Consider the following 23901-nt stretch of genomic DNA (forward strand, 5'->3'; position numbering starts at 1 on the left):
TTGTTGTCCTCTTAGAAAATTCCCATCTTTGGTAAGTATAAAATATCAGTAGATAGCATACTTTACTGGCAAAGATTACTTAATTTTGAGTATGTTATATAGTTCCCCCCCTCCCAAGAGAGTGCACATTTTGCAATAAGAAAACAAGTGAAGTATTTCTTCCTTATAAATAAATACCCCATTGCTCTCTTCAACTCCTCTTGGGCCACTCTTCCTCTGGTATCCAACCTGCATCTTTCAAATAAAAAAAAAAATGGAATGGTTAAGACTCCCCCCTCTGAAAAAAAGTGAAATCTAAATACTCACAAAAGAATCTAATGGATGATTTTGATGATGATGTAGCAACTTGTGTTTTTGTTAAGTGTCACCACTACTCCTGGTGAGCAGCTTTGAAATTCTGGGGATGGCTGCTAATCCTCCCCCTCCCCCATGCACAGTACTTGCCAAGACTTTGAGTCTACCTGGGTAAAGCCTCTTCATATTATTTTTCTCTTATTCTTTATTTAACTTCAGGTACTTTTTACCTTGTCTCAGTGGTCTCCTAAACACCAATCTTGTTTTCAATCGACTGCATACTTCCCTGGAACATCATCCCGAAGTATTGCCTGTACCTCTAACCCTTAGTATCACTTCCTTACCTATACAATGAAGATTATATTCCTTATCTATCATTCAGAGGGGCCTTTTACGTGGGCTGTCCTACCTGGTCTCTTACTCATCTTTCCAATCATTGCTATGCAATATTCAGAATCGTTTTATGTACACATCCAGTACAAGGTCCTATGTGCATACCCTGCACTCTCCCACCATGTGCCAATGTTTTCTCTCCTAGCTCAGTTATATTAAATGCTGTGTTTCATGGCCTAACTCAAATTCAAACAGTTTCATGAATGCATTCCTGAAACACCCCATTTTTAAATCAACTCCAAGCTGAAAGCAACTTCCTTCTGGGAAAACCCTTTAATCTTTATTTCTTTTATGGCAATTATTTCTACATTGTATTATAATTATTTATGTATGTGATAATTCTCCCAACAGACACAGGTAATGGAATGAGAAGTTTCACTGTATATTTTTCATTTTTTTCTTTAAATTTATGTATGTATGTATGTATGTATGTATGTATGTATGTATGTATGTAGAGTGACAGATAGAGGTGTGGGAGGACAGCAGACGGACAGAGAGGATTTTACAAGGCTCCATGCCTCACCCAGGGCTTGATCTCACAACTGTGAGGTCATATCCTGAGTTGAAATCAAGGGTTGGACATTCAACTGACTAAGGGCCCCTCACTATATAATTTTCCATATTACAGACACCTAGCATACATTTAGAGAGTGAAATGTTATCACATTAAAATGGATGTAATTGGTGAGTAGACACCATGTTTTGCTAAATCACTGTCCAACTAATATTATTGAATGAAGCATTATAGGAAAAAAATGCAGTGAAGGCAATACCATTGTGGGGTCTGTGAATAATTTCGACATTTGTATGGCTATGCAACACGTAATACACATTATACAGATGTTAATGGGGCTATGTTTCATAAAGTGTGCTGCAAAGGCTGCTGGGATTGGATCTAGCATGGGCATTTATTTGGCAAACAAATTTTGAGTTTTTACACCGGACAAATTCAATTTTGATTCAGAAGCCAAGAATAAGGCTCAGAAAACTGAATAGTAAACATTCTTGCTCACTTCCCTTTCCCAATGGTTCTTTTGCACACTGAAATTTCAAAACACTAGAGAGGGAGCACTTATTGAGGGAGAACATGTGAGTATATACCTTTAAATGATATTAAAAATTATTGGGGCGCCTGGGTGGCTCAGTTGGTTAAGCATCTGACTTTGGCTCAGGTCATGATCTCACGGTCCGTGAGTTCAAGCCCCATCTAGGGCTCTGTTCTGACAGCTTGGAGCCTGGAGCCTGCTTCGGATTCTGTGCCTCCCTGTCTCTGACCCTCCCCCATTCATGCTCTGTCTCTCTCTGTCTCAAAAATAAATAAAAATTAAAAAAAAATATTGACAAAATGTTACTATGACTGTAACTCTTTTCTAAATCTATCCTGTTTACCATGACAAAATACTAATGGGAGTTTCCCAGTTGCCACTATTCACTAGAAGATAAGTCACATTAAATTGCTACCCTAAAATCCAAGGACCTAGAGTCTCAGAACTTCTGGAAACAGTTTATAATGTTTGGCATTCTACTTGCTAGCCACTCTCAGTCATCAGTTCCAGACCTCTGACAAGGTGCCAAGCTCCATTCTCTTTCTGTACTTTGAAACCATTAGTGGAGGGGAGCCTGGGTGGCTCAGTCAGTTAAGCAACTGACTTTGGCTCAGGTCCTGATCTCAGTTTGTGAGTTCAATCCCCCATGTTGGGCTCTGTGATAACAGCTCAGAGCCTGGAGCCTGCTTCGGATTCTATGTCTGTCTCTCTCTCTCTCTCTCTCTCTCTCTCTCTCTCTCTCTCTCTCTGAAAATGAATAAAACAGGGGCACCTGGGTGGCTCAGTCAGTTAAGCATTTGACTCTTGGTTTTGGCTCAGGTCATGATCTCACAGTTTTGTAGGTTCGAGCCCCGCATCTGGCTCTGCATTGGTAGCACAGAGCCTGTCTGGGATTCTCTGTCTCCCACTCTTCCCCCCCACCAAACACACACATTGTCTCTGTCTCAAAATAAATAAATAAACTTAAAAATTTTTTTAAATGAATATAACACTAAAAAAAATTTTTTTTAAGAAATTGTTAGCAGAAACAATAGTTCTGTGTGTTTGTAACCTAGTGGGAGACTTTGTGCCATTGTTGTATAGGCTTAACAAGTGACAGACATGTAGGCCTTAGAAGGTTAAATTTAGAGTTGGAAAATGAGTGGTGCACAGATAAGGAGTGCTTTAAAGAGTTGACGGAGATGGACTGTACAGCCTGAGCTTGGAGTGGACCATGTGACTGTCATCAGCACAATCCACCTTACTTCTTCTTTAGCTGCATGAGAGTCATGTACACTTTCAGAGTTCTGTCCTAGAAGAGATCTACCCTTAGGCTTCTTCAAAGTCCTCTCTACTACCATTATGAGATGCTTTCTAGCCTGCAAATTACAACCCAGAGTGATTGTCCTTGTCTTTTACTTATTTCTAGAAATATGGAAATGCATATTATATACCAACTTGAGTTCATTTGAGCTCAATTTTAGCTAAAACAAATTACAAGTTTTCTAGGAAATGGCCTTACTTATTTAAAAAAAAATTAATGTTTATTTATTTTGAGACAGAGAGACAAAGCATGAGTGGGAGAGGGGCAGAGAGAGAAGGAGACACAGAATCCAAAGCAGGCTCCCAGCTCTGAGCTGTCAGCACAGAGCCCGACATGGGTCTTAAACTCATGGACCATGAGATCCTGACCCGAGCGGAAGTGGGACATTCAACTGACTGAGCGCCCAGGTGTCCCTGGCCTTACTTATTTAAAGATTCATTTAACAAAGAACAAATTAGTCAACATATCTTTTTAAATAACATACAAGTGAGGAATATTTTTGCCACTGCTTATAAACCTAATTGGCATAGAGTGGACGAGTGGACCTTTCACAAATATTTTTCCTCGACATTAAGATCAATTTGTAAAGCCACATGAAATGTAGAATCAAATTATCTTATACCTAGAAGTCATTTTTAATTTGGAATCATTCTCTAAATTAAGGTTAGTGAAAGTACATCTGATAATGTTTATTAGATATGTACCTTAAGGAGGGAACTGGGATATTTTCCTTGTAATATCTTTGTTTTCTGAATGGTTTTTCTATTCAAAATTCCAGGTTCTAAAGATTTTGAATGTATAAGACACAAAGTATGTTTTCATTTTTTCCTATTTATCATAAATAATATATTTTTGAGTTTAATTAGTACATAAGAAAGTCCAGGTAGAAGATATTGGACTAAGATACTAGCAAAAAAAAAAAAAACAAAAACAAAAACAAAAACAAAAAAAACCGTCAATATGAACAAAAAAGTGAAAAGGTGGGAATATGTTGAAGTAACATTATTTGTCTTTGGCAACGGCAAATAAGAGTGCTTGGATACAAACTGTGATGAAACAGGCATTTTACTCTAAAATATAAAATAAACAATCCTATTAGGAACACTTTCAAAACAGTATATCAACAACTAAATAAATGTTATTAAATACAGAACTTATACTCCATCTTTTGCAAATAATAATAAATGGTGTCATACTGTAGACCTCTACTGGCAATGCTCAACAAAAGGCTACAAATGTCACCCAAATAAGACATAAATACCATGAAATTAATTTCTCTCAAACTCATCTCATATGAATTTATTTGCAAATATATGTTTTACCTTTCTGACCTTTGAAGTATGAAATGTAGATCAAATGCTTTAATAATTCTTCCTGCAAATCTATTAAAACTCATGCTCAATCAAATTCTGACAGGCTTAACTAGGCAATATACATATATGAAACACTGGGTTTATAAATTAGGCTTTGGAAAGCCTTTTGAAAATTAAATCCAGAATGTTCCAGCTAAAAGAGTAAAAGGTAGCTTCAAAAATTAGTAAAAAAAAAAAAAAAAAAGTAAACCTGAACAAGAATGACTGTAAGATGAACTAATGTGGTATATTTATAAACAACTTCTAAGTCTTCTCAGAAATTTCCAGTTTCTCAAGTAGATGAATCTTGGAGTTGGGGGATACCAGGCTCTCAAAGGAAGGACAAATTATTGAAGTACTGTTTCCACTAAAATAAGCCTATATTCTTTTCATTTAGTGTTTAATTATTTATTTTTGAGAGAGAGGGAGAGACAGAGAGAGCAGGGGAGGGGCAGAGAGACAGGGAGAGAGAGACTCCCAAGCAGGCTTCATGCTTTCATTGTAGAGCCTAATGCAGGGTTTGATCTCATGAACTGTGAGATGATGACCTGAACCAAAATCAAGAGTCAGATGCTTAACCAACTGAGCCACCCAGGCACCCCCAAAATCCTATATTCTTTATAGGAAAAAAATATATATGTATAAATATAATATAAAATATAATATATAAAAATGTATATATATATATTTAATGCCATTCATTTACTAAGTAAAAACATATAAAAGATTTTGTAGAAAATAAATTATTAAAATAATGTTCCACTAGTTTTTTGCATACAATATTAGTATCTAAGGCACAACTAAGCATACTAGGGCATATCTAAAAAAGAAACAGTTGATTCAGACTTTATTCAGGGCAGAAAAATCCCCTGATCCTTGAGTTATGGTTAGAAGCTACATTTAAGAAATATTAATAAGATGCAAACACTGATGCTTCCACTACCTCATCCCTGCTTTAGTTACTGCGTTTAATGCAAGAATTAAAAGGCACTGTGTTACATTGAAATTTGGCATCCTTTTTGGAGTCAGTGACCAAAACCACAGTCTGAGGATGGATTCACTTGTCCCTTAATAAGCCCAGTATTTTGTGGATACCAGTATCCACAAAAAAATGATAAGAACTTAGAAGGAAAGTCTTGAGCAGGAGGGAAAATAATTTCTGTGAGCTTCACATTCTTATGTCTGGATCTTAAGAAGGCAGACTAGTTCAGCCAATGCTTCTGGGCATTAAAGCTAAGGCAGAACTCTTCCTCATGAAAGGCAGCCTTGGAAACTTAGATCTGATGTCAGAGGAAGAAAATCATATCTTATAAGAAAGCATGTTGGTTACATGCTGTACTCTGTATTTATTTACCTATTGTTATTCTCCTGTCTAGATTTTGCTGCAGGATTTTGTTACAGCCTTTTATGCATAATATGTATTTTGAATTTCCCTAGAGGAAAATACTGTTTACAACACTTTCCAAATTTATTTGACAGTGAAATTATTTTTTATGGGAGTCATATTTAGTAAAAATTGTTTGGAAAAGATGCCATAGCTTTTAGAAAATATTCTTAAGTGTTCCAATCTTTACTTTGGGATATCAAGGAAAGGTATCGATGCTTGAGTCAAATACATAAGAAGGAGCATCAGATGCTTTTCCCTTTTGGTTCAGTGGGAGTACCTAAAGGGAAAATGAATTATGAGGAGCAAGAGTCACAGCTGAAAATATAAGTGCATTCATAGGAATCAAGGGTAATGGTCGCAGACAGGGACATCTGAAGGCAAAGAGGAGTACTTGTCCTCTCCTTTCCAATTAGTAGATGGTGGGAGCAAAGAGGAGATTCCACTGTCAAAAATTGGACAGCATTTTAAGGAACACATGAAATTAGCTCCTTAAATTCTAAATCACAAGTACGTTTTGCTAATTCTATATCTATTGAAGAATCACATTGTTATTATGGAAAAAAAGAGAAACAAATCTCTATAATACCATCCCATAAAAAGGAGATCGCTATAACCTCCAGATAATCTGTGATTTATTTTCCCATTGAAAGTCCCACAAAATTTGTCAAAGCTACATCTAAGTCTAAGAGATGTAAAGGGACTTCCCAATGAAAGACTTCCTCTATTACCAACCACAGAAGTTAAAGTGAGAGTGGAAGTTACTTTAACACAAGTTAAAATAGTCTGTTGGTCATTTTCTTCAGATCTAATCAATATAACATAGAGAAAAAGGGTTGTAACCCATCCGAAGGGCAAGAAATTGGGGAATGGAAATCAGAAAAGAGGAGTTTTAACAAATGGAAAATAATACCTCGGCACTAGCAGACTATTTTCCATGACTACTGGAGTCATGGCAATAATCGGCAGACTATTCTACACATCTATGCATTCATAGCAATTTACTCCATTATTAGCTTATCAGAAATATTTGTATAAGCAGACAGCTCTGGAAAGATGCAGATAAAGATACTTTTCCCCTCTCAAGTGAGATTTGCTTAATTTCTAAAGTACATAGTAAGGAATTCAATATTGCCTAAATTTAACTTTTTCTTTGGTTTCTGCAAGGTGATAGAAATGTTTTTAATTGCCTAGGGTTCTCTGGTCACACTGGATGGTCTAACAATAGGAATTTGGGTAGGAGCTAGCCACACCAGATGTGATTTGGGGCAGGAGCATTGGGTCACAGAGTATCAGCTTTCCCTCCGGAGGAGCTGGAGACAAAGACTGGTCATGTGGGTAGTCAATTACCCTTATGTAACCAAGTCAATTTTGCTAAAAGTAACTGTGCTTCAGTGAAACTATGAACACCAACGCTCAGGCACGTCTCCCTGGTTTGGCAATCCTCTTTCCATATTGTCACACAGAGTTGCTGGGAGAACAGCAATGTCCATGACTCTACTGCAGGAGGACAACTAAAAGCTGCGTGCTTGGAACTTTCCTGGATTCTGCCATATGCACCCCTTCCCTTGGCTGATACTAATCTGTGTTTCTTCATCACAGTAAAGCACTACCTAGAGTGTAACAGCTTTCAGTGGGTTCTATGAGTCCATACAGTGCATTATCAAAACCAAAAGTGGTTTTGATGGTACCCAGATTTGTAATTAATGTTAGATATAAGGATCGTCTTGTGGATTGCTCCCTAACTTTGCACAGGGTAACTAAGAAAATGGTTTCTTCTGGGTAAAGAATGAACACTTTTGCCAAAAGCTTCCATAAAAGACAGAATCTTCTAACGTGAGGGTTCTTCTTCTCAAATATACCCTTACCATATGTACAGGCATCACCTGGGCATTATTATGTTGCCCTGTGAGAACTGACACAGGGAACAACACTACAGTGTTACTCTGGAGGCTGCTTTTTTGTAAATAATACATTATTTTGTCTCTGACCCAGATGCCTCATATCTTTCTGCCAATGTCTATTAAGTCATGAGAGGCTAACTCATTAGCTTGAGTTCAGGATGAAATCTCAGACCCTTTCACAACTTCAGACTTGATAGTTGAACACTAGTCCTAACCACATCTAACTGATTATTCATCACCCATCTTGAGAAAGATTTATTAACAAACAAACAAACAAAAAATACATTCTAAGAGTGAGGTAGTGGTCAATTTGGAAATGATTTCAGTTACATGACATATTATCTTTCAAATGCAGTGAAGAGTCCTACAGCTGGAATTAAAGAAGCATATATTAGACAGTCTTGTGGGACACAGAAACATTTCAATCCATGCCTGACAATCAAACTCATTTCGTAGTGTGAAGGTCTACAGCACTGTTGCCAGACTTTGTCATGGGGTGTCTGGTAATTTAAGGTGACAGCACCTGTTTACTGTGTGACATCCTGTGCACTCTCTTCAGACTTAATTAAAAAGCAAAAAAAAAAAAAAAAACAAAAACAAAAACAAAAAAAAAACACTACAAGGTTTTGAAATGCTTATTTCAGTTGGTTGCTAAATTTCCCAAATCTAATTTCCATCTAGAAACATTTATGACTACAATCTAGCACAGTATGACTGCTTTATAAATTCAGGCTTTGGTGCCCATCTACATATTTATAATCTCTTTCTATACAGGGAAGATCCATTCTCAAATTGCACCTAGCAGTGAAAAGTCAAAACTTAGATACACATGGCTAATAATTTTATAGTAACTCAGTATGTATTCAGTTCTTAGCTATTCTTCCAGCTCCCTGGAAGATCTCTCTATATATAGGCATTGCAGTTTCTATTCAACAACCACAGAGAGGAATGTGGACAAATGACACAAAAATATGAAACATGAACAATTGTATTTTGAACTCCTCGTATGAAATCTATTCAGTTTCTAATTCTTCAGATTGGAAGACATATGTTACCAGCAAATGTCAACCAGGTAAATGTCAACCAGGTAAACATAAAGGTCCCAAATGCCAATGTTTCCATGAAATTTTAAAAGATAAATTTTTTTAAATTTTTTTTCACATTTTTATTATTTTTGAGAGACAGAGAGAGACAGAGCCCATGTGGGGGAGGGGCAGAGAGAGAATGAGACGCAGAATCCAAAGCAGGCTCCAGGCTTGAGCTGTCAGCACAAAGCCTGATGCGGGGCTCAAACTCACAAACTGCGAGATTGTGACCTGAGCCGAAGTCGGACGCTTAACGGACTCAGCCACCCAGGCGCCCCTAAAAAATAAGAATTTTGAAGTAAATGTGAATATGTGTAAGGTAGAAACATTTTTTTTTTAATAGCAAGCAATTTTATTAAATTCCTTTTTGTCCTCTTTGGACCAACCCCAATGCCAAAAATAAAGGGGGAAAAAGTTATATTCAGGGATTCTTTTACATTTGCTAGAAAAATACACTATCCCAAAGAGGATAACGTGAAGTTCACCTGCCTCATAATATGTTTTAACAAAAACTTCATTTAGACTTCTGTGATATTGAAAACTGACATTAAAAAAATATTGGCAACAACATTCATACTTATTTACAGTAAATACTTCTAAGAGTGTTTTTAGATATAGGAATAACCACTGAGGCTACTAAAAGATCAAACTTCCTCCCTCTTTTATCTATATATCAGCAATTCAGTTCTGATTTGATTTATAGAGTTTGTCACCACAGTTTGTAAAAACTGAGAACCCTAAGCTACCAAGACTTATTTGCATCAAAACAACTTTTATTACGGTGCACACAGCTTTGCTTGATGGCTTTCTCATTATTGATGCAATTGTTATCCCATAGCAACAACAGAAAAAGAATAACATCTCTGAGCCTGAGTAGAATAAGTGCACTTCTCACTCTCCTCCTGCTGAGTGAAAACTCTGTTTTCATCTAAACTGCAGAATATATCAGTAAACCTAATGGGCTTTGACAGTCTATCTTAAATAGTGTCATTAGGTAACAAAGAGAAATCTGAAGCTATGTCACCCTTGGTCATTTTGATGACTGTTTCTTTTTCTTTCAATTTGAACAGATAAATGGAAATCCCCATCAAAAGGCTTTCTGCAATTTTGTGTGTTTTAATTTGGGCATCATAAATCAATATTTTAAGTAAATGGTTGCAAAATATGGTTAATGAGATAGTGAGTCACAGGAGAATATCACTAATGAAACACTATTTTCATACTATTACTGGTATATTTTGCAACCTAACAAAATCATACAAACCAAAAAATAAATTAAGAAATATCTGATAACTCACATTTGCTTTAAATGAATGGTATTGGATGAAAAACTTAACTACAAGTATCAGAATATGCATATTAGATAAATAATGTTATTGTTGAATATATAGTAAACTATTTCCAGGAAAAAGATTTATGATACTAGGAAAACACTAAAACATTAATTTGTACCTAGCAAAGTAAAAGTGTAGGGCCGATTTTGAAAATAATTTGTATTTGTTCAACATCATAGAATTTATAAATATAAATATATATTTATATATTTATATATAATTTATATATATATTTTTTATATATATTATATACTTATATATTTATATATTTATATATAATATATATTTGTATATGTTATATATATTTATATATTTATAAATATATATTTATATTTATAAATATATATCAGTATATATTTATATTTATAAATAAGTATGTTTATACTTATTTATATATATGTATATATTTATATATATATTTATTTTATATTTATAAATTTATTTATTTATTTATTTTATATTTATAAATAAGTATATATTTATTTATACTTTAAATAAACATATTTATATAAATAATATATATTTATATAAATAAATATACATATTTATATTTATAAATATACATATTTATATTTATAAATAAATATACATACATATGGTTCTTTGGTCCTTTGGAGTTAGGTATTACTATCACCATTTTATAGATTGATAAATTTATGTTTGTAGTTGCTAAATAATTTGCTCCAAATGAGATAATTTATAGGGTTTGAGATAGGATTTGAAACTAAGCCATCCAAATCTTGACCTTGTGTTCTCTGTAACTTCTTAGCATTCTAGGAGAAAGGCAGGGAAAAGCTGACTTTAAGGACAAGAAAATGGACTCAACCAAAGTTATAATTTTACTAAGTAGCAGAGAAAGGGCACATTCATTACTTTCAATCTTCCATTCTCAGACTTCCTTCAATTTCCTTGTTTTACTTACACTGTTCTCCAGCTTCTTGCTTTGACACTGAGCAATTCTAAAGTCCCTTTCTTCAAATTAATTTTGTTTCACCCTCTCCATTTCAAACCTCTTCACTTCCCTAACACACTTTAATGAAAGGAGTGAATGGCCAATACCTGTAACTCTGCCATGGTTACAGTGGCAAAGAGATTTTTCTGACCCAATGAATCAATAAATAGTGGGATTTCAAGTAATAGGCCTGGTGAAAAACTGAAATGCAGGATTTTAAAGCGAGCAGGGGAGAGGCAGACAGAGGAGACAGAAATGAAAGCAGGCTTCACGCTCTCAGCACAGAGCCTGATGCGGGGCTCGAACCCACAAACCGTGAAATCATGATCTGAGCTGACATCAAGAATCAGAAATCTGACACTTAACCAACTGAGCCACCCTGAAGTGCAGGATTTCAGAAAATTGGGGGAAGATTGTTTTGTACTTTCCAATCTCTATCATGCATGATTATAATATATTTAGCATGAAACAACACATTTATTGATTGCTAACTAAATTGTCAGCCATGCTGTTAGGCATACATTATGTCAAGTAATTCTTACAGAGATCCCATTATTTTTGTTTCTGTTTTACGTTATGGAAACCAAGACTCCAGATAATGATGTATCTTGTCTGAGGTTTCAGAATTGGGAAGCAGCAGAGTAGGTGTTGGGACCCAGGTCTGTCTAAAAGTCCATAAGATCCTAAAGCTCCTAAACTCCCTGGTATGTGTTGTATCATCTCGTCAAGTTCCTAAAATCCCTAGGGCTAGTAACTCATTCATGCAAATAGAGCAATTAAAATATTTTTGGGGGTGGCATAAAAGGGACTATAACCACATAGCTGTATTTGGAATGAGAAAATACTGATGCTAGCATAATTATATTGTCATATTGCATTCTTATTTATTGCTTTTCAAAGGATTGTAAAGAATACTTAATATTCTTGACTTCCTTACTTTTGAAGGTCTGCAAGATTATAAATCCATTCCCATGAGGAGAGTGAATGAAAAATAATAGTATTAACTAAAGCCTATGAAAATGTATTTCTTTGATTTTTTTCACCATGGTAATCTTCTCACATGTTATCTTGATTTTAACTATATAAAAATGAAATAATCTGCAAGCATGGGCTCTGTTGTTGTGTATTATGTCCCTTAAAATAATGTTACTGAATGGGTACATTGATCTTTTTTGAAGATAAATTGAATATTATTCTCATTATCTACTGCATATAGGGCAACAATGAGACCTCTCCTTTTAGAGGTTTAAAAAAAAAAGAAAAAAAAAAGAAAAATTGGACTTATCTATTTTTATGGTCTTACATCATGATAAAATTTGAGGTATTTTGAATAATATGGAAAATAATTGTTAAATTTAAAAATCTTAAGAATCTTTAAAATGTGTTGGATACTTATCAAGAAAACTATTTTACAATATTTTTTTTCTAAGTTGAATCTTCCCATTGCTTAGCTTCAAATATTTCACGATTCAAAAACTGTCAATGGAGCAGCAATGCCTGCCAAATCAACTAAATCCAAACCTTAACTTAGCATTCAGGTTTATTCTGAACATTGTCAAAAACGATCCATATAGATGAATACATTCCTTATACATAACCCATTGTCAATATCTGAAATTGTTCGGTTTCTTACCCTTTCCATATGTTTTGCTGTCCTTCCCTTGTGCTAGAATATGAGTCTCTATCTATAAATGCCTTAGATAGTCTACCTCTTCGCCAGAATTCATGTAAACTACCACTGCTTCCATAAACCACATATGGACTGCTATACCACTACCTTTGACTCCCATAACATTGTGTCTGTACCTTTTCGGCAGTTATGCATTTATTTGGTTGGTTGGTTTGTTGGTTGGTTGGTTGAATGATTGCTATGGTTATTGCCCGGTGCTATTATTTTACAGGTCTCATAGTCTCTATAAAACTTCTGGGCAAGAAGTAGTCTTACTTATTTTATGTCTCAATATAATACATAGTTCATTCCACAAACATTTATTTGCTAGGTTCTGTGTGGGGCACAGGCAATGTATGCAATGGAAATACGGTCTCTACCCACTTAGAGTATGTATTCTAGTGCAGATGACAATGAAGTTATAGTAAAAAAAAATGTAATCTAGAAGTTGTAACAAGAGCCAAACATGAGCAGTACCCAGCCCTATGAGAACCCAAGATAGGGTATTTTACCATGTCAAGAAGTCACAGTAGATGTTGCTCTGGAAGTCTGAGTTGAATTGCCATTCCTTGATTAAGCCATATGTATTGAAAACTTACTATGTTTCAGAGAATGTTTTAGGCCCTTCAGCTAAATATCTGTCTTCTTAGTGTTATATTCTAGGGAAAGGTTTTTTAAACATTTTAATGAACTTCATCCCTTTGTTAGTTTTGTAAAGTCTATGGACCCCTTTTTACAATGATGTTTTTAAATACACAAGGTGAAATATCTAGGATTTCAAAAGTAAGCCATTATATTATTGCAATATATCATCTAAAATATTTTTTTAGGGTCACCTGGGTGGCTCAGTCAGCTGAGTGTCTGACTCTTGATTTCAGCTCAGGTCATGATCTCACAGTTTTTTAGATCAAGCCCCGCATTGGGCTCTGTGCTAACAATATAGAATCTGCTTGAGATTCCCTCTCTCCCTATCTCTCTGCCCCTCTCCCACTCTCTCTCCCTCTTTCTTTCTCAAATTAAATAAAAAACAAACCTTAAAAAATAAAAATATATATTTTTTTAAATTTGGGCTATAATAATATATATTTCTTTATTAACAAACAACAAGATCTAGTAGCAGATATACTAGCTACTGTAATTTAATATACTGACGAGCTTAAATGACATTTTGAAATATCTTCCACAAGTCTAAATTATATAAATATATGATACATGTATTTGTGACAAAGTCAGGGGCATTGTGGATACTGCTATAGATTGTTGCCTAAATTTAAGGAATGATAAGTTTCATCTAGAAGTTAATGAGAATGTGGATCATTTTTCTTTTTTCCCTGAGTTCACAGAGGGTCTGATTTGATCTGTGAGTCCCCACGTACAGCACTTCTGGCACCCTGAAGAAGCAGAGAGTAGACAATAAACATGTTAGAGATTAGAGGGAATAAAAATTGAACTCTCCTCCCCACAAACACACTTAGTGGGAAAGGAACTTTCAGACAACAAAACCAACGAGACGAAAGGCCTTGTAGTCAGAAGATACATGGCACACTTGAGGAAACAAAAGAAAACTGAAGTGACAGCAGCACACATAATGAGTATGAACACACCACATCTGGCTGAAGAGGAAAGCAGAGGAAAGACCACAGGGAGCCTGGAGAGACAGTTAAGGATTCTGATCTCTGTACAGTGACCTATCTAGAAGATACCGATGTGTCTTAAGTGGATACAGAGTGAGTAGGGGATGAGAAAGCAATGGTATGATTATACTGCATGTTGCATTTCATTCCATAAAGATCACCCTGGTTATTGTGCGGGGAACTGACTGACAGCGGACAAGAAAGGATGCTGCTATCCATAAGGGAGAATTTTATGGAGGCAAGATGATGAGACCAGCATGGTGAAAATGAAGATGGGAAGGATGAACATGACATTTGAAACCAATTCATGTATCTAGCATAGTGTGTGTTTTACAGAGAGATAATACATTCCAAGGATGATTCTTATATAACCAAAATGAAATAATGACAACTGGATGTAAAGTGATTAAAATACTACTTCAGAATATAAATATAACCTAATATTTCTGAGTCTTTGATTCAAATAAAATCTCAAATGCCAGTCAATAATCTGTTGTACTCAATAATCTATTGTAAATCTTTTAGCCATTTATCCTTCCCTGAAAAAATTATAGCGCTATATTTTTCTTCCAATTATTTAATCTTGTATCCTTATAAATATTACATTAGATATCTTTTACATATTATTCAACTTTTTATTTTGTGATCCTTCATTTGTGTGTTCTTAAGGTATTTATAAAATTTCTGAGAATTCAAATTTCATCTAGTTAATCTACTGGTATACCAATGTATATTAGAGTGTGCATTTTCTAGCAAGTTTGCCTTACTAATTACAATATTTAATCTAGAAAAATTCTAAAAATGTATTAAGTATCAATATCCAAATGGAATAAGAGATTATACTTTTCTGAAATTATTTAAATTTATGAAATTCAATTATGCTGCACTTTGTATCTTTTCATGGGTTGTCAATGGTAGAAATATTCATACAAATAAAATAAAATATTTGGCAACTCTGTGGACAGAAAATTTTGTTTCATTTTATTAACATTTACAAAAACATCAGAGGTCAAAGTAACTTCTGTAATACCAAAACTTATTTTTTAAAATTAAAATTTTAACAATTAAAAATATTTTATTCCTGAGTGATTCATTCCACAGGTTCTAACCATATTTCACAGTATAATTATTATATTATTTCATTATGTATGTATGTATGTATGTATTTATGTGAGAGAGAGAGAGAGAGAGAATGTGAGCAAGGGAGGGGAAGAGACACAGAGAGAGATCCGGACAGAGGATCTGCACTGACAGCAGACAACCTGATGTGGGACTGAACTCAAACCATGAGATCATGACCTGAGCCAAAGTCTGATGCTCAACCGACCGAGCCACCCAGGTGCCTGTCATTTCATTATTTCTGATGAAAAATGAACTATTCTACAGACATACTCTAGAGACTTTATAAGATAACTATTTCAAATATTCCAATTAGAGAACTAGTGAATAATCTATCAATAAATGAATTTGTTTCATAAGCAACTAAAATATGATTTAAAATGAGTCAGTGGTTAAGCTGTTACAAAATACAGTATCATCATGCACATAAAGGCATACTCTCAATGCTAAAGTGGACAACGCTCCCAAGCTAAACTTTATGAAAGAAACAAACCTGAGCAAAGGCAAATCAGAACTGTCAAGCAATAAAATAATAGAACTCTAGTTTTACAAGCACAAACTTTTTTTTTTTTTCCAACGTTTATTTATTTTTGGGACAGAGAGAGACAGAGCATGAACGGGGGAGGGGCAGAGAGAGAGGGAGACACAGAATCGAAAACAGGCTCCAGGCTCTGAGCCATCAGCCCAGAGCCTGACGCGGGGCTCAAACTCACGGACCGCGAGATCATGACCTGGCTGAAGTCGAAGTCGGACGCCCAACAGACTGCGACACCCAGGCGCCCCAAGCACAAACTTTTATAAAAGACTTGCAGTGTAGCTGAGGACTATGATGGCAATGTAGCCATTCATCTTCCACAACATTCCTATCAAATAAGGAGAAATGTAAAAGGAAAATCAAAGTTTACGTAAAAAATCAGTAGAAAAATTAAATTCTACATAAATTCTTCAGGTTAATGTGAAGACAGAGAATGGCAAACTGCACACTTATGCTACAGCCCAATTGCTGCTCATAAGCAAGCAAATGTAGGCTGACAAAGACTATGAGGAAGAAAAAGAGAGTGATTTGAAGTAATCATTTGAAAAACAAAATACACACTATACCCGAAAATGTGTGTGCAAATGAGAGCAGGACTACAGAGAATGGATATCAAAATAAGTACAATTTAAAAGGTCAGATACCTTTTGTTTTATTTTTTTTTCTATTTTTTTTAAATTTTTTTTACATTTATTTATTTTTGAGACAGAGAGAGACAGAGCATGAATGGGGGAGGGTCAGAGAGAGAGGGAGACACAGAATCTGAAACAGGCTCCAGGCTCTGAGTTGTCAGCACAGAGCCTGACACGGGGCTCGAACTCACAGACTGAGTGATCATGACCTGAGCCGAAGTCGGACACCCAACCGACTGAGCCACCCAGGCGCCCCGGTCAGATACCTTTTAAAGGGACAGGCACAATTGAAAAGACAGACATGGTTTAAGGAGATAGATGCAATTTAAAGGGGAACTCTTTGAAAACACATCTATGCAAAAGGAAAAAGATTTTAAAAAGATGGTGGTAATTTGATGCTGAAAAAAAAAGAAAAAGAAAATTTAGGGTCCTGCAAGATAAAAAGTGAGGAATTTGGAGGATTCATAACCTATCCCCACCAAAACAAAACAAAAATCCTATAAAGTATCTGGATTTGCTGTACTAGAGAAAAGAGAATTATTAAACTAGGGATATTGTATAAAATCCCTATAGTATAAAGATAGACAAGAGGAAACTGAAGTCTTTACAGAGCTACTGCAGAAAATTAACAAAGTTTCACACATATCGTCTGAAGAGAATTCCCTCATGCAGCATTAAATATACTCCAGCAAGAATCTGATGATGCACATAAAAAAGCATGTTTAATCAGAAACTCAAGATCTAAAAACAAAGTGTAAAGAAAAATGGATAAACTGGGGAAAGTTGATCAATCTCCAGAAAGAAACAGAAGAAAAAGACAAAACTATCTCTGAAATACAGAATATATGACAAGATGCCCAAGGAAGGAAAAGAAAAAAAAAAAAAAAGGAAAAGAAAAAAGTAAACTTACTAAGGGTTATTGAAGAAAGACAGGAAATGTTTAAAAGAGTGAAAATGCCATAAAAAAGTGAAAGGGTCAGAAAGAAGGTAGGCAAAAAATAACTAATATTTGAATTACCACCTATTACTAATTTGATAGGAAAAATACCCAAAACAATGGAACAGAACTAATTAATTAAAACTATAATCAAAGAAAACCTTCTAGAGAAAGAAAAAGACCTGAATAGGCACATTAGAAAAGCTCACCTGGGAAAATTGACCCAGATATCTTTGAGAATTTCAAAGACAAAGACAAAATCCTCAAAGCCCCTAGGGCAAAAGTGGCAAATAATTTATAAAGCAAAATAATTAGACTAACACCAGACCTTTCAAAACTATTATACAAAACAAGGCAACACACAAACAAAAAAACTCAATGAATAATGAGGACAGAGTAAAATAGTTTTCAACAGACAGAAACGTGGGGAATTCTGCTCTCATTAGTCTTCCTTAAAGGATACACTACAAATGAATTTGACATAAATTTGATAATAGTAATAGCCATATAAGGTAGTTAGAATCTCCCCCCATTCTATACAAAAGGCAACAGAGGTAAGAGAGATTAAATGAGAAGACTAAATTCAAAGCAGCATCAGTAACAGAAAACTGGAAACTAACCTACATCTTCAATTATCAGGTCAGTGTACTTTCAATTAAGTCACAGCTTTCTCTTCATTCTATATTAATCAAGGTCAAGCTAGAGACTCTAGATGCACATTGAAGTCAGCAAATGCTACACATTCAAATACCTGGTTGCCTCCAGAGTACAGTAATCAGAGAAAGAAGTTAATGATAATGAACGCCAAGTTATAGGATATCCTCAATCCTGCCAGCTATGTTGCAAATAAGTACAGATATTCCAATTATCAAATCCTCACTGTATAAGGCGGGAAGTTTAAAGCATTTCTAAAAAATGGAATATTAGTGTAAACATACAATGGCTCACATGTTGTGGTATATTATACTAGTATTTATTATATTATATTATATTATATTATATTATATTATATTATATTATATTAATAATATTCAAGACATTGTATTCAAGACATATTATAGTCAAGGCAAATATGGTCAAGGCATTTAACTGGAGCCTTCATTTCCTCATCTGTGAAAATGTGATTAATGCCACCTAAAAGGATTCTTGTAAAGAATAAATTACATTCTCAAGTGAAGCAAAGTGCATTAATATTAACCATATAATTTACTAAAAGTATTTTTCTCACTGATTTATTTTTTGAAAATATGTGCTGTCTTCCTGTGTCATCCTATGTTACAGTGTCAACTGTAACTCTTCATATTCATTGAAGGTAAGTTTTCAATATTTCTGGAAGTCCTGCTATTTGCCTGGTATTATTCCATATGTCGATGTATAAAGCGAAAAGAGATCTCTACCCTTATGCTACTTACATTCTAAGTATATAAGCAAAACTGTATACAGCCCCGTAGGCTAAGAACTACACAACTTTAGTGTATCTCTATGCTAATTCAAAATCAATATAGTTTTTAAAAATTCTCATGAAAACAAATGATTTTTGCTACCATTAAATTTATATAAAATGAGCTCTAATGCTCATACCTACTATAAACCTTTACCAAAAAAACTGAACAAATTATTACATAGACTTTTTACAGATACAAATTATTACATAGGCTTTTTAGAGCATTAAGTAAAATTTCATATATTTCATCTGTCCAAGCATTATTTATATATTTTTTTAAGTTACCGCTTAATAAGTTATTCAGAATTTGGTCATTATTTATTTCCTTCACATATTTGGGAAGTCTAAGAACATTAGAAAAATGCTTCTCAAGATTTAAGATGCATAAGAATAACTTGGGGATCTTGTTAAAATGCAGATTCTGATTCAGTAGAACCCAGATTCTCCACTTTTAACTCCCAAGTGATGAGAATATTGCTGGCCCTTGGACCACATTCTGAGTAGCAAGACATGAAAGAACACTTAACATAGACACTATATCAGTGAGAATAAATCTATGCGTGTTAAAATAAATTTTAGTGGTCTTAAATATGATTAAACATAATCTACAAAATGATAGATAATTTTGTAAGTGCCATATTTTTAAATGTTCATTTATTTCAGACAGATGAGCATGCACACACAGGAGGGGCAGAGAGAGAGAGAGACAGGGAAAGAGAGAGAGGCAGACAGAATCCCAAGCAGGCTCTGTACCATTGGTGGGGCTGGAACTCACAAACTGTGAGATCATGACCTGAGTTGAAACCAAGAGTCTGACACTTAACTGACTGAGCCACCCGGGTGCCCCTCTAATTATCTTTTAAATAAGTGACATTCAAAGGTATGATGAAAGTATTTCCCCTCTTCTTACTGATTAAAAAATCTCAACAGTTTGTTGAACAGACTTGTAAAATAAATATTTAGACTCAGGACAACACAAACTAATAAAAAGAAACCTGGTCAATAAGAAGTTTCTAATCTCAAAATCAGAAAAGTTAAAAAAAAAAAAAAAGAAAAAGAAAAAAAAGAAAGAAAGAAGGAAACCTGCAGCTTGCAGCATAAGAAACTCACTAAGGATTTTATTAAGTTCAATGAAGAAATCTCCAGGGAAATAAATATCCATTTTTGAGACTTTTAGAAGTTTCTACAAGGCAAAGCAATTTAGCAAACTAACAACGTGTTTACGCAGGAAGAAAAGAGTACTTAGAAAATGTTATTTCCTTTACAGATCTGTTTTTCATTTTCTACTACAGCTCCTTGGAAAAAATGAAAACAAAACAAAACAAAATAAACAAAGGAAAGATTACTTTTTTTGGTAAGATGTTAACTCATATAAAACTATTTCATATGTGGCTAATAAACAAACATGACTAAAGTGGGACAATTTTCAGTCAATTACTAATTAATGTAAATTATGTCCATCTGTTTTTAAGGATAAACAGTCATCTGATTTTAGTACAACATTTGCTTTTGACAGTATTTTAATTTTACTTATGAATAGGAGTACATATTGGGCAGTTTCATTGACAGCAACAAGGAAAATTAGCAAGTTGGTTAATCGTTTTAGCAGAATTACAGAGAAGACTATGAATAGATGGCTTGATTAAATTCCCTTCTATATGTCCCTGTTATAATGTTATAGACAGAATTATATGTAGGAGATTCTAGCTTTACCTCTCACATATACTCAAGTATGGCTCTGAGAGTTCCCTGCAGATGAAAACTTTTGAATGGCTTGAGGAAAATACCTTCTACCTTTTCTTGACAGAGCAATGTTTCCTAAAAGAAAAGTGGATCATCATATTACAGTTTGTAATATGTTGCCTACATCTAGAGAACTGCCTTATTTCTACTGAGTTTTAGAGAAGTTTGATAATATAAAATACACCTAGCATGAATATTATGGGACCAGAACTCTTAATAGAAGAGATGAAAAGTAATTGAGATTTATGTCCTCTCCAGAAATCGAACATATTTTAACAATATCCATATTTTCCTAAATGTTGGTACCTGGCTAACAGCAAAAATAATCAGTGTGTTCATATTCTTATCTGTGAAAACTGCTGGTTTCTGTATACTGTTCTTAGTTAAATCATCAAGTTGTTAGAGAAATAATAATAATGATCTAGTTTTACTTCTAGAGACATCAAAAGTAGGTCACTAATACATTAAAACACAGTGATTACAAAGTCAAATTGCCTCAGAAACACAAACTGTAGATACATATACTACATTCAGCCTAGATATGGAACTTACCAGAGTATAAAATCTTTAAAAGAGGTTTATATGTATTATGTTTGTTTTTTCATCGTGCCTGAGAGTGACTTATACAAGACACTTACTACATGTTAATCTACATGAATAATTTATCACAAATTTAAGAATAAAACAGCAGATATCTTAGCTGTCCACTATATAAATCATTATGTTGAGAACAAAAGTACAACACAAAAAGACTAAAAATTCCTTCTCAACCATTAGCCAATATGAGATCAGGCATGATACAGACACCAGTTTCCATTATTGATTGTAATGTAAGTAAAACTTTGCCTAAATACTGAAGAAATATGTTATAACAAATGCAAGCTTGACATTTTAAAATATTACACAAGTGTGTAGAAAAGGAGAGACAGTTCAAGCACATTCAAATATTTGGATGATAGGCAAATCTAAAACAAAAACTAGGTAGTAAGCTAAGAATAACTAGATGTAATTGTTCAAATTTCTAAACAGGGACATTTAATTTTACTCTTAAAAACAGAATTATACTCACTGTATCTCTAACTTCCTGAGTACTGCCTCAAGGGATATGTTAAAATCCCATTTCACCAGTCATTTAACAAAGCAATGAGAAATATAACATAAAAAACAATTGCAGAAACAGACAAGGTGACCTAAAATACCTTTAAAATTCCCCTAAACTACACTTAGAATGAATGAGTTCCATTTCACAACATCTAGATGCATGGATGAAATTTCAAGCAAATTTACTTTCAGGTGACTGAAAAAAAAAATCAATGAACAACAGGACATAATGGTGTGCTCGACAGACATATTTACTTTTACAATGGATAGCATACAGCAGAACTAAATGGCATCTCTTCAGTTAGATTTATTGCACATAAGTGAAGTAATATTATGAGTTGTTTTAAGTTTTGTTGGATGAAATTAATTCCAATCCAAAAATACCCATGAGTAACTGAGAAAAAAATACTTCTACAGTCTTGCTGCTAAAGGCAAAGTTCTAAAACAAACTGACTCCATCAAAGCATGGCAGCAAAAAGTCAAGAATTCTCTTACTTACCTGGGTATCTGGACTGTATGTGTTTGTTTTTTATTGAGATTTTTGATAGTGTAGACTCATTTTTTCCCTTTTGTTAGGACATAGATTAGCAAAAAGAAACTGGTTGGTATCAATTACTGAATCCAAAAGGGTCAAATTATAATTTAATAAGTCAATACCGAAAATTATGGACTTCCTTTTAAGTAAGTGAGGGCAGAAAAGGCAAAAAGTTGCAAAACAAGTTACCTCATTATTTCTTCACCTGCATTTCCATAGTCATTGTACACCCAAAATGTATATTTTCATATATCAAAAGTCAGCTTTTAAGGATACCCAATGGACTATGGAAGTCTGCTCTACTGCCTCGAATGAATGCATAAATCAAACACTGAACAGCTGTCACTTTCAAGTTAAGTTTTGTTATAAGTAACTTTGCAAGTTTCATTATTTTCCTTCTCTGCCAAATACTGATAAAGATTCACTCTTTATATCATTGTTATTTCCCCTATGCTGTTAACAAAGAGATTCAATATGGTGATAAAGAAATAAACAGAGAATAGGATGTGCTCCTTCCAAGATGTGTATATTTTATGTAAAGCTTTAAAAAGTATTATAGACTTTCTTTGTTAGTACTTGAACAACACCATCAATTTGTTGAAATATAATTGCCAAACAAAATTTAAAATTTAGTACTTTACGTAAACTGTGTAATTCAGGACATATGAGATATCAAGAATATATAAATAAAAACAAAATTTGTTAAACAAATATTTTATGTTAGTAACTTGAATTATATACTTTTTGGAAAAAAGTATACAATCTTGCTATGATTTAATTTTAGCTAATATAAGTTACATTATACTAAAAGTCCAATGAGCCCTGATTTCTAGGGGGAAAAACTGTGCTGGTAAGAAACTGTCCTAATTTATGAAAAAATGGCCAATATTATTGTAATTAATAACACCTAATATTTAATAAGAATTATACATTTAAAGTGCACTGGTATGATACTTCTGTATTAGTTGTCCAATTTAATTCTCACAAAGAGCCTTATAATGTTACTTACATATTATGGTGGAACAAACAGGCTATGGCAGTTGAAAAATTAGGCCTTTGAGCTATTAAGTGAAAGCAGTGATTCAAACTCAGTTGACTTCAAAACCCATGTGGTTTCTTTATTGTTATTGTTTTTGTTTTAAATAATACACCAAGATGGGTTAAAGCATCTATTTTGCTTGGCAAACCAAATCCAATACAATAGGATCACGGTGTAAATTAAAAGTAGAGAGAATTTTCGATGTATAGTATCATGTCATCTGCAAATAGTGACAATTTAACTTCTTTACCAAAATAAATGGCTCTTTTTTTTTTCTTATCTGACTGCTATAACTTGGACTTCCAGTCTAAGTTGAATAAAGAGGGCAAGAATAGACATCTTTGTCTCTTTCCTGACCTTAGAGGGAATACTCTCAGTTTTTCACCATTGATATGATGTTAGCTGTGGGTTTTTCATAGATGGCCTTTATTATGTTGAGGCATATTCCCTCTAACTCCAATGTATT

General features: G+C 34.0%; 1 protein-coding gene across 6 annotated transcripts in view; it reads right to left on the bottom strand.

Moving 5' to 3' along the window:
- CCSER1 (coiled-coil serine rich protein 1) overlaps nt 1–23901 on the bottom strand; it is an 855904-nt gene that overhangs the window by 482715 nt on the left and 349288 nt on the right. For 4 of the 6 annotated variants that reach the window (XM_042984180.1, XM_042984181.1, XM_042984182.1 and 1 more), the window contains exon 6: nt 178–234. The exons of the other annotated variants lie outside the window; for them this stretch is intronic. In XM_042984180.1, the coding sequence (XP_042840114.1) occupies nt 178–234 (57 nt within the window). The remainder of the gene's footprint in view (nt 1–177; nt 235–23901) is intronic. 6 annotated transcript variants of the gene reach the window in all.

The sequence above is a fragment of the Panthera tigris genome, chromosome B1 (assembly GCF_018350195.1).
Source record: "Panthera tigris isolate Pti1 chromosome B1, P.tigris_Pti1_mat1.1, whole genome shotgun sequence".
Classification (NCBI taxonomy): Eukaryota; Metazoa; Chordata; class Mammalia; order Carnivora; family Felidae; genus Panthera; species Panthera tigris.